The sequence below is a fragment of the Gambusia affinis genome, linkage group LG10 (genome assembly GCF_019740435.1).
Source record: "Gambusia affinis linkage group LG10, SWU_Gaff_1.0, whole genome shotgun sequence".
NCBI classification, from domain to species: domain Eukaryota; kingdom Metazoa; phylum Chordata; class Actinopteri; order Cyprinodontiformes; family Poeciliidae; genus Gambusia; species Gambusia affinis.
Window position 1 is genome coordinate 13,647,737 of NC_057877.1, and position 16,203 is coordinate 13,663,939.

At 36.6% G+C, this 16,203-nt stretch overlaps 2 protein-coding genes across 3 annotated transcripts in view; both read right to left on the reverse strand.

Moving 5' to 3' along the window:
- Positions 1–16,203, reverse strand: part of agbl4 (AGBL carboxypeptidase 4) — a 442,148-nt gene that overhangs the window by 97,470 nt on the left and 328,475 nt on the right. For both annotated transcript variants that reach the window (XM_044130229.1, XM_044130230.1), the window contains one exon: positions 6,369–6,408. In XM_044130229.1, the coding sequence (XP_043986164.1) occupies positions 6,369–6,408 (40 nt within the window). The remainder of the gene's footprint in view (positions 1–6,368; positions 6,409–16,203) is intronic.
- The window catches only part of bend5 (BEN domain containing 5), a 68,467-nt gene that overhangs the window by 28,579 nt on the left and 23,685 nt on the right, over positions 1–16,203 (reverse strand). Inside the window, exon 2 of the mRNA XM_044130244.1 lies at positions 6,369–6,408. The gene's annotated coding sequence lies outside the window, so the exon portion shown is untranslated. The remainder of the gene's footprint in view (positions 1–6,368; positions 6,409–16,203) is intronic.

Genomic DNA, 16,203 nt, shown 5'->3' on the forward strand with positions numbered 1-16,203 from the left:
CCTACATTTGTATGCGGTTGTAGACAATGGCAGAGGAGGAAGTGAACAAAGCCATTCATTCCATATTGACCAGGCTTCCAAATATTGAATAATTAAAGTTGTAGCAAGAGGAATGCATAAGAAATCTTATTGATGGCAAAATATGACGTGGTCCAACTCCTCATGGGGAAGTTTATACTGCATGCTTCATGCAACTGCTGCATTACATATATCATAGCCAAATGTCTGCCTCTGGGTAAAATCAGATCCAATTACTTAAAACGTCTGCAGAGTCCACGCCTCCAACAACTAATCATTTCTCAAAAGCTGAGGATCCAGACCTTCTGTGCAAAGTTTAAAATAAGGGGATTTTACCAGGCTAGAGGAACATGCAAGCCTAAGAAATACTGAGAAATACAATGAATACTAAGAAATGGTATGTCAAAATATAAGGAGGCAGTTACAGATTAGTAATACAAAGCATTTCACCAAATTAGTTACAACGGATAACAAAGTCAATGTTTTTGAGTGCCCACAAAGAAAATTCTCATCTTAATCCAACAGAAAATTTGTGGGTAGAGATGGAAAGGTGAGAGCAAACAAGTTGAAAGAAAGAAAAATAGGCCAAAGTTCAAACTATTGTGAAAAAATTCTGATAAAATTTTGATTTTACAAAAAATAAGAAAACAACAGAAAATATCTTTTTCCCTCTTTATTCTGGCATTTCGGTAATCAAAAAAGTTAAGCAGATTTAGACAAAAAAAAAAGGGTACCAATACTATGCAAATAAAAAGGTGGTTTTATCTGAACAAATACATAAAGTTAGGCAGCTAATGCTTTTCAGTGATTTCTTTTCTTCTGTAACTTAGTTTTATGTCAGTTTTCTACGGCTATATCCTGTGCGGCTAGATGTTTAAGAGTGACTCATTCTTTAGAGTAGCTAATGAACACCATTAGAAACAGAGACCAACAGAACAGCAGGGGCAGAATCCTCATCAAATCAGATTTTCCCTCTCGGACACGGTGCGTTATAAAGCCACTAGAGCCTATTAGTTTGTTCACACCCTGCGATTCCAACGGCTGCCCATGCAGTGAAGAAAAGATGGTGAAAAGGTAACGATGGATCGAGAACAGAGGGGGGGACAAAATCCTACATCTTTCTGCTAACACACAACAACAGCAATGCGATTAAATAAGATCATTAATAAATAACGGCGGCTAACGAGAATGCTGCTGAGCCAATCAAGCACAACAAAGCATCATACAGAGAGAGAAAGACAGGTGTGGGGATGATGAGAAGAAAGGAAGTGAAGGAATGAGAACTCCTTAATTTGTAGGTAGAGAAAGAGAGGCTATCCTGTCTGTGTCTCCCTATCAGAGTCACTCTTCTTAAGGCAATCGCCTGGTTTTCATACAGGAACATAATAAGCTTTACTGTGTTCCCAGTGTGTGCGCACACATGTCCGTTCACCTGCAACGAATAGTAATAAAGCAGGTCAGGATGAAATATGTCTGCCAGGTTAAGGATATAATAGACCTCTCTTCAAGGCCGCACAACAACAGGCTGAAAAATGGCCTGCAATCATTTACGCAGCACACACACACACACACACACAGCAAGCTCCACAGCGGCCCAAGAAAGGAGATTTTAACAAAGAAATATTCATAAAGCTATTTCATCCTGTGTGGAGGGTGAAGACTTAGCCTTGAATGATGGCACTGCTGCAATGCCAACATTTCAAAGCCTTTCAAACAAAGTCAAGCATTAAAGACAAAGGAAAGCAAATTCAGTGATTGCATGCAAACATGTTGGGCATTTGTCATTTAAAACTATCAAGGATCTGAGGGCAAGGTGTAACATTCATGGCTCCATTTTATAGCAGAAATGAAAGAAAAGCCAATTTGTTCCTTAAATTTGCAACAAATAAATAAATTGGACCTGCACATCAAACTATTTATAATTTTATCCACTTTGACAAAAACCTGCGTCTCATCACCAGAAAAGTAATGACAGAGCGTGAAGCTCCACCACCCTCTTTCACTGTGGATGTGGTGTTCCTTCTCTGCTGCTGTATTGATTTGGGTCAAATAACGTATTTGAAATTCTGGTCCAGGTGGGTTTGTCACAACTCATTCAAGTTTCCTTTGAACAAAATTCATTCTGTCTAAGGACACTGTTACATACGGAGAACACAGGAGGTTTTTTCTACATGAAGAGCATGTTGAACATTTTGAAATGTTCAACAAGTAATTTCCTTGAATTACTGGCGACTGCCTTCACTGTGTCATGGAGCATACATGATCTAAAAGCATTTTGTATACTTCTTCTATGTGACCCTTTGCAACCTCACTAATCATTACACCTTTACGTAAATAATATAATCGAGCTGGTACTACAGTTGAACTTTATTTCATCTTAACTGGAATTGCTTTTCCTTGATGGCAGGTGGAAACTCACGAAGCGTGATTCAAAAATGTACAGAGCTAAGATGAGCGCAATCATGCCACTGTACTAACCTAAACTGTCGTATCTGAAAAGTAGTTTGTTGTTAGCTAGCTTTGTATTGTGGAAATGTATTTTCATGGGTTGTAAGTATTTGCCACACACAGTGAACTGAAATAAAAAGTTATAATTTCTAAAAGATGGACTGGATTCTTTTAAATCTGACATGAAAGTTTCACTCATACTCAGAAAGACCTGTGATTTGTGGATTGAGAGACTGAAATATAATTAGAGTAATAACATAATAATAAGCTATGCTATAGTTGGTAAGAAATATTTAATCTATGTTCTTATTAAAGTAAATGTCTTGACAAATTTTCGTGAAGAGTAGGTGCAGCAACACAGAGATTATGAAAGTCAAGAGTAACAAGGATGGAATAACATTATCAGATAAATAAAGAATAAAACACAAATAAGACAAAGATGTTGAGAAAAATTTAACTTAGACATTGTTATAAATTGTAAAATTCAAACTCCCAGTTCCAATATACGTTTCCAAAAAACAGTCACTTTAAAAAAATTTACAAAAATATTACGACAGCTGTAATTTTTCACCCAGACAGGTAGAAAATGTTTCATTGTGAGGTAGATCAGTGTGACTCACTTATTTCTGCAGGATCAGTGACTCATATGCAGACACATGAGAAACTGTGCCAGGACAAGTAAATCTCAGATATTAAAACTTTCCGAACTACCAAAACTCCGAAGATTGGCCATCTGGCAGTACGCAGTATGGCGTGCCCTTTCAGAGGAGGTTATCAGCTCCATCGATCCATATAAAAAGATTCAGGTTCTTTTAAAGTACGGAGCGGATTTAGACACGGCTCGGCTGGAAATGGCTTTGATCTGAACCACTTCTGATATGACTCACAATCTTTCTGAGGTACGACAAGCTCAAAATAGTAAACATTGCAGAAAATTATTATTTTTCAAGGCTTTTTTTGGGATTTGAAATCATCTCTCAACAAAACAAGTTTGATTCTAACCAAAAAATAACACAGGAATTTTGAAGATAATAAAACATGTAAACCTTCATAAAAGTACCAATTTAGAGTTTTTTTTTAACAGAGTTACAGAAAAACCTATTATTACTGAACAGATTTGAACATATTTCCACTGGAGTTTTTATGATTTATATAAGTGATGAGCTCAAAACGTTTAGGGTTAAAAGTGCCATCACCCTAATCTTTGGCTTCCTCCACAGATTCTCGATCAGAATCAAGTCATAACTACTTTTAGTCAGAAATAAAACATTGAGAAAGTTAAAATATTACTTTAAATCTAAATCTACCAGTGGTATAAATTATTTTGGTCTTAGTAATGCCTTAAAAATATCCCGATGTAAGTATGTTTCTTTAGTTAAGATGAGAATGAAAACAAGATCCAACAAAAGCCAGACACTTTAACCACTATTTAACTAAAGCTTGAAAAATAAGTGGCTGGAAAAGCAGAAAAAAATCTATTCCTTATTATAACAGCAAAAGAAATCTGTTGAAAGCCATTTTGCCATTTCACAGAAAGTTGCCTAACCAGACAACATGTTTATTTACCCATCACATTAAGGAGTTAAGCCCATTTTTCCTTCTCACTTCACAATTGGAGATGAAGTTGTTGTTCTGGTTCTCTTACAAGCTCATATTTTCCCAAATTCCTTGTTGCCCCCTGTCAAACAGTCAAGGCCGCAGCTGAGTGTTGCCACTGCCCTGGACCTGAGGAACAGCTGCAACGTAAACATGCTAAATTAACTGGGTCTCCATGAGCCTCACATACGCATTATTCTAATCAAAGCATATTAGATCATCCAGATACTTTAGACATATGGGTTCGGTATCTTCCTCGCCGTTGCCATCTGTTTCTCCCCACTTCTCCTCGCTCTCCATCTCAGTGGATCCCTCTCTCACACAGCTGCCTCTCTAAGAGCCTGGCAACGATTTCTAACTGAGCAGCTACTTTGCGACATGTTCCCACTTTCAGTCAAACTTAAAGCACCATATGCATGGCTGACTGCATGATGTGTTTCTGAGCTGCACATTGGACACAGTTCAAACTACTTTGCACAAAACAAAAACAACAGGCTAACATATGAGGCTTGTGTGCTGAGTCATAACGAGATCTGTTAAAGTACAGGGAAAAATATGATTATACTTACAAACATTTTTCTTATCGTCATAAAAACACTGTTTGAAGTTGTCATAGTAACATGCATTGCTCATCACCACTCAAGATAAATAAATAGCAGAGCAGGAGTGATTTATGTGAAAAGCAAACTGAGAACAGGGCATGTTCAACAAATCCTCAAAACCTCTGGTATTTTTGTGAAGGCATATCAAAGAATTTCAGAGTAATGGAAAGATGTACATTTGAATGAAGAAGCACCTTTTATTCACAACTTAACATAATCCCTTGACATAAGTGAGTTCAGAAAGAACTATTTTTATTTTACTTTTAAAGAACCTGGTTCCTTAAAGGTGTGACAGAAACTGAGCAGGTGTTTAAGGAGAGATTTGAAGAGGCTGTGTCTGTTGCTTAAATACTGAGACAAAGAAGGCAATACAAATACGTGGCTTAAATCAGATCACCATATTTGTATATATTGACTGTGAAGATGATAAAAGCGACGGTCAAGCGAGAAAAAAATATTTCAACACAAGTATCAGTCCAGGCAAAAGTTTATCAAAAGTTTGTGTTGCTAAATGTTTCTAATAAAATTCTGATATATGTTTGAAGTATTTTGTGGCAGAAGTGGCCTGTATTGACTGTCGTGAGACAGGAAATGAGAAAGAAATGAGAAAGACGAGCAGCAAAGGTCCCAAGATCAAGAATCAAACTACGGACAGCTGCGTCAAGGACTAAGAGCTTCTGTAGACTATGGCACCCGCTCTACTTCCACAAAATAATAATGCAAGAACATATTCCAACAGATCAATAAACTTTAAATTCTTTTGAAAATTTAATGCTAGGATTGGAAGACATTTTTATTGTCCATAATAAATAAACAAAACTATTGAAAGAATAAATAAAACGAATTTATGAAGTTTCTCTGAGCAAAATTGTTATTCAAAATCTAGTTGAGACCAAACACCAGACTGTCATCCAGATTTCTTTAGAGAGAAAGAGAAAAACCATAAATTAAGCAAATGGAAATGATTGAGTTCATTTTAATTTATCACGCGATGAATTGATTTATTGCTTATTGAGACAGGTCTATGTGCCGCCCCATTCAAAACTTTTAAATTACAGAGTTTGGCGTTAAAGGGTCATCCATCCTTTAAACCCAGTTTTTATACATAAAGGTTCATGATAATGATTTCTTGTACATTAAACAGTAGTCAGGCTTTAAATATGCCACAAAAACACACACAAACAGAAGAGGAAAAATACTGCCATCTTTTTTTTTTTTTTCAAAAAATGTATGCAGTGCACATTGCGACATTAAAAATCTGCGGTCTTCTGACATTTACCACATCACAGCCCCCTTAAAACAGGGTAAGAAACCAGATCCGGAGGCATCAACTCAGCAGTGGTCCTGCTGCAAGGCTTTTCACAGCACAAGCAAAGCTGTCTCTGCTCTTACTCCTCCGTCCAACTGTGCAGATATGTGCAGACGGCACCCAGAAAACAGCATGTTCTTCCTTTTAACACCTCAAAGTGGGTCTCACAGTTTTGCTGGCACGTTTCATCATTTCAAATCAATATCAAACCAAGTTTTAGAACAGGAAAAAAAAAAACAACAACTTATGATTCTGAGCATTGGCTGATATTGAGCTTTTTTGGGGGGGATTGGGGGATCATAGCAAATTATGTTTATTTCTGCATCGAGGTGTTGCTCTGTTGGGTCGATTGCAGGTGAGAATGAAGCCAGTGAAACAAAATCCCAGGGACCTACCAGAATTGGTGATGGTTAGCAGGTCCAGACGTCTTTGTTGCTGGAAGAAAAAAAGAAAAGGCAAGATAAATGTCACAAAACGGTAATCAATACCTTCATCAATTCTAATATTTTAGTCTTGCAGAACTATATTGATTTATCTCACATGTATGAAATTGATTTACACCTCTGAATAAAACTAGTATCTGCTTAATAGCAAGACATGGTCTTAATGTGTACAAATTTATTCATAGAGTGCAGGTCATTTTAGCAAAATTGTGGTCACTGAAAATGAATCTTAATATGAAAGAGAAGAAAAAACTGTAGGAGAAACTATCAAACTCTAAATACCCTCTTAAGAAAATGGTAAAGCCATTGAGATAAGCATTGGTTTGTAAGGACTCTTTGTGCATTACTGTGTTTCTGTGTTGAGCATCTGTACGTATGGTGTTGTGTCTCAATAAAGTGTCCAATTTTACACTTGATCTCTCCTGCAAGTAAGGAGTCTGGAGGAAGTGTTAGGTTTTGGCTCCCCTTGTTAATCTGCTGCAAGCTCACATGGATATACAATAGCAGGTCGTAGACAGATACTTGACTGCTGAGCACTGTAAGTAATCAACACTGCAGAGTTCCTCATCTACCGGTCTCTGAGCCAAGAAGATCTTCACATCCAAGGAGAGGATGAAGGGTCTGTGCTTATGTATAAAGAGTGTGGCAGTGAGTGTGTGACACAGTGCAGGTGGGTCAAAGTCTGCTGCAACATTTACAACAATGGATGTCATTAACATTCAAGCCCCATTCTGACCATTTTGGAGGAGAGAGCAAAGAGATGTTCAGCAGCACACTTGGAGGCTTTTCTCCTTGAAGACAGCTCTGCGTTGTAGAGAAAAATTCTTTCATGAAGCTGCTAGACACTTGTTTTAGTTACCTTTTAGTTAGCCTATAGCTAACACATAGTGTGACTTTGTTCAGCTGCCGTTTCTCTCATAGCCTTAAAGAAAATACGTGACATTCAAAGGTCACCTCATCAGTAAATGGATTCTGTTCGTGATTTTATTTGAGTATACACGGAGCCCTTTGAAGCCATCAGGGGTTTGTTGGAGTACATTACTGAACTAGCAGCAGCATCATGGAGACCAATCAGCAAAGCAGGCAGACAGGGATGAAGCTATGCAGAAGTTTAAAGGAGAGTGAGATTATAATATATTCCAAGCTTAAGGCAGCTAACAGACAATTGTCAGCCAAAAAAAGAAAAGAGCATGGGACAGCTCTCTAATCAGACAAGCAACCAAGAGGCCCAGGATAACTCTGGAGGAGCTGCACAGATTTCCAGCTCGACAGGGATCATTTTAGTCACAGCAAGTCACATACCCCTCAAATCTGTCCCTGTCGAATGGCAGGAAAAAAGGCTAAACTAAAATTAAGACTAGACTAAAAAACAAACACTACACAGAACTCTGAATTAGGGACAGACTAAACTGAGCCTCATTCTCCTTCCTCTTCACAATGAGCTGTCAACCTGTTACGAAAAAAAGAAAGAAAAAACAATTCTAAATAAATTGTGAAACTAAAAATATGGAGCAAGACTTTGTGTCCATATAAATCTGAAAAAAACAAAATTCCAATAACATTCATCCTAAATGGGCTATTAGGTACGTAGGAAGAGAAACCAGTGTCATACTGCAGGTTATTAAAGGGGTAAAGATGGTGAGGTTGGTGACAACGAAGCAGCAGAGGTCACTGTGACAACACGAGACTCAAACAGGGATCATGCACTCTGCTCACACAGATTTATACCCACATATCTTTAACCCACCAACCTTCTACATAAATACAGAGCAGGTGTTGGTACTACACTAAAAAAAGAATCACCTGTAATTAATAATGTGTTTGTTCATAGCAGAAACATCCTATATTATTTCAGGAAAACCCTTTTTAAACCTCCCTATGGTGGAAGGCAGATGGCCATTCTCCATGCTTTTTATATTATTAAAAAGATATTTCTTCATGTTGTGTGTATGAACACAGAACTAAGATTGGCATAAATCTACTGACTTGATTAGTTAGGCAAAGGTTTACAAAAAACTGAACAATAAAGTCTGCATGTTTTGAAATGTATGGATTATACATAATCTTGAAGAGTGGGTTTGAAAATTGAGAAATAAGACAGATATACAAGTGACTAAGTAGGTGACTCAGAATGACAAAGATAAAATAGTGAGGCAGGTTGTGTTTGGTGAAGGATTTCTTCAATGAAATTGTGGCACTTTTGTAAATAAAAAGTGTGATTTAAGCACAATAAACAGACAGTTTTTGGATTGTACTGAATCCCCACAATGAGAAATCCTCAACCAGTCGCTTACTTAAAAGGTAAAGCATGCATTTAATGCTGAATACTGAAAAATGCTTCAGTTGCAACTATTTTACGGTTTACAACTAATTGGGAAAACAATAATTTTGTAAAAGAAAAAAATATTTCCTGACTTGGAATACAAATTTTTTTAACCAACTTAAAATAACACAGTAAGGTGGGAGTTTTCTAAAGTTTTCAGTCGAATATAATATAATAAAAAACAGCCTTATACTTTTGTTACTTTGGGTGATATAAATAGAGGGACATACAAGACTCAAATAAAATGACCTAAGTATTCTTCTGCAAACTTTTAAACATTTGTCATGTTAATTTTAAATATTATAGTCATCAGTTATCATGCAATTACATAGAGCCTCTATTAAACTGAAAAAGCAAACTCATCTTTATGTGAGTTCGTAACATCACATAAAGATTAACTTTCCTCCCACACAAATTGAATCAAAAACTTTTTTAATAATGTAAATTAGGCCAAAGTTCAGTTTTTGTTTCAGCTAAGCAAAAAGCTTTGACGTAGACTAACGTGAGGAGAAAATGGCAAATTAGAGGGGAAAGCTGATGTGACCTGTTGAAACCTTATTAAATTAGTTTGATTAGACAATCACTCAGACGTTCCCATACATTCCTCTAGAGGATTTCAGCAATGAAACGTGGCACACCAACTTCTAATTTTTATCAGCATAGGTTCAGTGTAATAGATAGTAAACACACTTGCACATAATAATAAAACTTAAACATTCTCCAAGACACTGCCTTACTTTGTAACACTTCTCTTCTCGCAGACATGCTAACACACACACAGAGACTTGAACAGTCACACTGCGCTTAAACTAGCAAATGAAGAGTGTGAGCGGAGTTCATTCTGGGACCGCCTAAACACAGATAATGAATCTGTGATAGAGAATTACAACACATTACCACCACTTTCTCTTCCTGCTGCTTTTGTCAGTCCCAAAATGGATAAGGTGCTTAGTGCTCCTATGGAGGAAGACACTCGCTCACACAGAGAGAGGAAAGAAGGAAGAATCTGACTCAGACAGAATAATATTAGGAAAAAGCATTTCAGGGCAGAAAATAGGATTGAATTAATCTTTATCGAACATAGCTGAGAGCTGAGGAATCCCATACTGGGTGAAGTCAGCCCAGCTTCACTTCCCTGAACATACACAGCAACAGATTACTGAAAATACAAAGAACCTCAACTGCTATATGAATGACAACCCTGTAACCCTTTAAGCTCCACTGTCTTTCACTGCCTGGAGGCAAGTTTTCAGAAGAGAAAAATTTGAGATGCATTTTTCTTTTATAGAGAGAGAGCTTCACCGACTGTGGTAATGAAAACACCCTCTACCCAGGTCAGAACTTTAACATTCAGAAATTGTTTTGCATGTCAGTCCAAATGGCATCGTAGAACCGCAGATTAAGTCAAACCAGGACTGGGGCAAGAAAACATGAGGAGTCTATGATAAGAAAATCTAATGTGCAACGTGATTCTCTGGTTTGGTTGCATAAAAATAAAAAATACAACTACATAAATAAATAAAAAAATAAGGAACCACATCATAAAAACAAAACACAATACAATTTAATGACAAAAATGGAGATAACTTGTCCTACTAAGTTTTACAGACAAAGAGTTTTCTTTGTTGATCCCTCTGAGAAGGATGTTGAATTAAAAGTTGGACCTCAACAAGGAGACACACTGCATTTTACTGTTCCTGCTTTGTGATGCAGATATGATTCTGAGAATTTGATTTCATCTGCCATCCTGGCTTTTATTAAAGTTAGGCCTTATAATTTACAATTAGGAGATATAACCTTTTACTGTTTGTATTCTGGTAAACTAGTAACCTCCTCCTAACTTCTAATTAGCTTAAGTTCTATGTTAATGTTTGTTATTTTGTTTGTTTGTTTTATCAAAAAAGAATTGATTATTGTTTAAAAGTAAAATTGATTCCAAGACGTTACATTAGCTTAAAAAAAACCATTTACTTTAACCCACAACTCATCTGATTGACTCATTATTGAATTTAAACCAAACTTGAATTGACTTGATTAGTCAACAATTATTACTGAAAATCTATCTGTCCAAAATCCACAGATACTTCAGAGAAGTGACTCCTGACTGGACCTGCCAGTTATCAGGTCCAAAAGCAACACTGCAGATGAGAGTCAAAGGTGAAAAGCGCCCAGCTGCCTCTCTTGCCTGGCCAGATATTACGCAGTCAGAGGACGCTGAGGAGAAAGAAATCACAAATTAACCCACAATGCCTGCAGAGTTACAGCAAGGATTTTTTATTTTTTTTTCCTAGACATGAAATCTGAGCAGAAAGCTTGGATCAGTGCTTCTATTCTTGGATGTTTTATTACTCTCGGTCATAATAAAGTTGGATCTTTACCGCCACAACTGAAAAAAGATCAGCTTTGCAAAGATTTCCAAACAATGAAAACTTGATATGTTTTCATTGACCAAATGACAGACCATTGTTTCTCTATTAATGTTTTTATCTGATTCTATAGTAAGTTTCTATTATTCTCTCTAGAATGTAAGCAGAATTCATTTTCGGCTTAACAAATTGTCTTCTAATATGAATCTGGCAACTGCCATCCCTCTAAAGAAATCCATACTATTTTAATCAGTACAAATATGGTAATTAAAAGAACCAATCTGCAGAGGAGACAGCAGACTGTCCTAACATCCTAATCTGAGAGAAAGCAAAGGAACAAGGAGAGAGCGAGATGGAGTGTCAGAGGTGGATAAAACCATTAATGCACTAAATCCCTGCTTTATGACTAAATTAAATATTCATACACAATCCAGCCCAAACGCATTTGCCAACATTTCCTACAGAATTTACTTTTCATATTTGGTGATTTTTATCTGACACACACGAAAGAGATGGAGGGAGGAGAAGGACAGAGGAAGGAGAAGACTGTCGGGGACAGAAATGATGAGCAACAAAACCCCAGCCAACATTGTAGCTCATTTAAAATTAATTCTGAGTCAATATGACTAAATTACTTTGCGGCATTGTGCATTGTGCAACTTTCTCAGATTAAATAAGTAAATAAATCTCAGTTGTACATATAAGAATAATCTTGTTAAATTTCGATATTCATAAATTAAAACCCTATTTGGATAGGATATGCTGCAATGTGAAAAAAAGTAGCTTAGTTTTAACTTTGATTTTCATTAAGCAAAAAGTGCATCAGAGAATAGACAGATGCAGTATCAAACCCCAAACTGTGATATAAATGGTACGCCATCATCCCTGCTGTGTCAACACATATTTGCATTGTTTACACCTAATCACTTGGCTTTGTTTATAGCTGTAAACTTTTTAAATGAGTCTGGTGTATTTAAGTCTGTAATAAATTCATGTTATCTATATTTGAAACCCTTGATGTCAAGAGCTTGATGCTTGCACAAAAGTCTAAAAAAAATTCAAAGATGAGCGACATTAATTAGTGAAACACATTTGAGGACATGAAAAAGACACTTTATTTTAAAACCAGTAATTTTCATTTCATTTGGGCAGAACATTAACTAAAATTAAACGCTGAGATACTACACTTCAGGTCCAAATTCATTATAGTAATGTTTGAATATGATAAAAGAAGCTCTTATAAAGAATATTAGTAAGTGGTTGACAACTTTGTTGTTTTAGAGACTTAAGTAATGATATGATAGTTGTTGTATTTGTCCGTTATTTTTGGTAGTAATAGGTATAACTATGGAATAACTTTTATCTCTTAATAAACTGAGGACTGAATTAACTATAAAAAAAGTCATGTAAATATAACTTGAAATAATTATTTTTGCTGATTAAAGCATTTACAACAAACAACCACACCAAGAAAAAGGACAAATATTTAACAATAATAGGTGGTTTTACTCCCTGCATGCATAAATGGCCATAAGTAAGTGTTTTAGCTGCCATGCAAAACGTTTTGTGGGACAGAAAACTAAATCTGCACTTTAACATGAAAAGATTATTCTTATGAGGGACAAGGTGGGGATATTTTTGCAGAAATGAATGAAGCTAACTACTGGACTTCAGTATTTGGCTTCAAATTGACAGAGGCTGCAAAAGACCTGAGACTGGGGCAGAGGTTCACCTTCAAGCATGACAGGAAACCTAGGCATAAAGGCAGAGGTACAATAGAATGGAGTAAAGCTCCATCTAAAGCTGTCCAATGAGAAACACTGCAGCACCAAAATCACATGCAAGAATCTGCCTGTCATGTAGACAGGGTTACAGGAGGGGTCACTGGTTGATGCCGTTCACAGTTAGAGCATCTTCGTCAACAGTGTGACTAAACCAGCTTCCTCCGGCATTTTCATTATGCATCGGCTCTGCATACTTTATTTGGACTGAGTCACTGTTTTCACTATGGCATTTCTTAAGCTAAACCCCAACCACACAAACACACGCACACACCTGAAATGATATGAAGCACTTTAGCTTTAAAATGGAAAAAAAAAAAAAAAACTGTCTGTGTGTTTAAAGACATCATAGTCATTGTCCCTTGGTAACACAGAGCGGAGGTGAGGTAAGAATGAGCTAATGGGATGAGCTGTTCAGGTTATTTCTGGGTGTGGCTGTCTGCCCTACCGAAATCCCATACATAATGAAGTCAGAGAAATACAGGAAATATTGTAACACCGGGGTTACAATAGCTGTAAACTGTAGTGGAAATGGCTGCTTGCCAGTAGAAGAAGAGATCATCTCTCTACTTACACAGGAGTGTCAAGTAATGTTAGCTGTGGCACAACGACAAGCTGGGAGAAGATGGGAGCAGCAGGGATTGAATGTAAGGCGATGTTGCGTGACCGGGAGCTCTTAGTTAAAAATACAACAAATTATATAAAAAATTTATTCCTTCGGAGAGCAGAGATCAGCTTCTTCCCAGGGGAACGGAGAGGACGACCACCTGCACAATGAACACAGTTTTTCTTCTACCACTTTCACTCCATGACCTTGAATATCATCAACTCCTGTATTGTGACAATTTCCAAAACAACTGGTAGGTTTTTGACAGCACATACAACCATCTTTGCTCACGCAATGTAAAAAACAAAAAAAACAAACAAACAAAAAAACCCAATTGATCATTAAATATTTATTCTAAAAATAAAAAGTGACTGAGTTGACCCCCTCTTCCAGGTTAGAAGTCCTTCTGATTAAGAACCCCCTAACTCTAGACTCCACACAGCACAACCACCATGATCTCCTTATCTATTTTCAAAGTTATTAATGGTCAGTCTAAAGAAAAAAAACTTGATAGGTCAGGGCAGTGTTGCTTTCAACAACAAAAAAGGAGCTATAAACTAAGATAGTGATGTTGTATTGCTGTATTCTTGAATCCCATAAAAAAAGGCATTTGTTCTGTGCCTTTATTGACTGGTCACACGTTATTTAAAACCTGGATGATCTTCTCTGGATTCTCTTATACAGTCTGAAACATGGATTTGAGTTTAATTAATTACCTAAAGGCACTTTAAAGTGCCTTTAGGTATGAGAACATATGCACATGTGTCTCTATGTTGCCCTGTTGTGGAGTTCTGACCTTGGTCATCCATTGGAGGAATGGATGACCAAAATGTTTGGTAAATTTATTTTAGAATAAATAAATAAAAGTCTGTTATCACTATCACACTATAGTTGTTTCTATTTTATTTATTTGAACTACATATGTGTTTTGAAGAAAGAAAAACTAACAAATGAAACATGTCAGTTTCATTGTGAATAAAACATCTTTTCTGCTCTGAGACTTATTGCTCGTCAGAACTCACTAAGCTACATCTGACTGAATCCTTACCATTAATCCAGGAGCACAAAGACATTTCAACCACACAAAAAGATGCTAATGGCTTGCTGCCAGTACTCTGGGGTCTGTCTCTAGCTGTTTGATGCAACCTCATGCTACTGAAAGATGCACCTACTTGGAGTTCGGTCAAATATACTCCAATATTTTTTAAAAAAGGTCAATACTGACCTAATTATCAGTTGGTTGCATCTTCCTCTACTTGCCGTACCAATTCATATTTAAGTCTGTGCATGCCTGAGTGCATATCTGCCACTGCATACATGCATTTAGAAGTCCATGGAGTGTGTAGATAAGTATCCTAAGAGCCTCTGCTGAGCTACGACTTTTCAGCTTGACCAGGCAAAGAATCAATGGAAGCATCTTGACACTGGGGACCAATCAATGACTTGAGAACACTGATAGCATACTTGATACTTCCACACACAAGCGGACTGAAGCAGACTCCGACACATACAGATGGGCTCTATCTATCATCATATCCCCACTGGGCTGTGACTGACCCCTGCCTGATGGAGTGATGGAGGAGTGACCTGATGTTTACCAGGAAACAGCGAATCAATGCTTGTCAAGTTGCAGACACACAATACCGCAGCACTATGACTTAGGATCAAGGACTGTCATTACTATTACTGACTCTAAGCAGAGGGGAAAATATTAACAATAGGACTTGGTATGAAAAACGTTGCTGTTTTGTGCTGGAGGAATTAAAGTATGATGACCAGTGTAAAAGCTGTTCAGTTACTGCAGGATGTTTAGCATACAATGTGGATTAAACTGTAAACTGGTTTAAAGATTATCTATTACCATATAGCTTAACACTCCAAGTATCTGAGAATAAGAAATGTTTTAATACACTTAAATACTGTAGTTTATCCCTGAGTGATGTCAGGTTAAGAGGGGTAGGGGATTTTGTGAAATACTAGAGAACCTAGATTAAATACCTAGGTTCTTATTTGTGAAGAACCTCTAAAATAAGCTACATAAAATAACTCTTAAGCCATCTTGTATTCAGCTCTGTCCATACTTATATGTACCTCTGGTAAAGATGTTCCAAAAATGTCAAAATATGTTAAGTAGCATAATTCTACAACAAAATATTTTGAACAACCAAACTTCAAAAACATGTACATTTATTCCGCTAAGAATTTTAATTTCTGAAACAATAGAAGCCACATTTATTACTCTCTTCATATGAAAGAAAATGCAACACAGGTTTTTATAATTTATACTTTGAGTTTGCCTGAATGTCTATGTTTTATTAAATGTCTCAAGTCAGGATGATACTACTTAAATAAATTGTGGTGATGGGTTACAGGTGTGTTTGTGTTTTCACCAAACAACATTATGTGCATTTTAACAAGACGTCACAAGATCCAGACTTGTGGAAAAAATGAAAAAAGAGAGAAGAACTGCTTGACATCCTGGTCGACATATTAAGCTTTTAATCAGCCACAAACTCAACAGACATGACTGATTGCACCTGTGAAGAAAATCACGAACAATATGGTCAATTTTCATTGCATTAGAGCACCAAATTGATGTTTTTTTTTTACCTTATTTTCAAGCTATGAGCACAATTTTCCATCAGGACGTTTAAGAGAGTGACCTTTCCATTTTTATTATGGTGTGTTGTCTATTCAAGTGTGGGTTGAA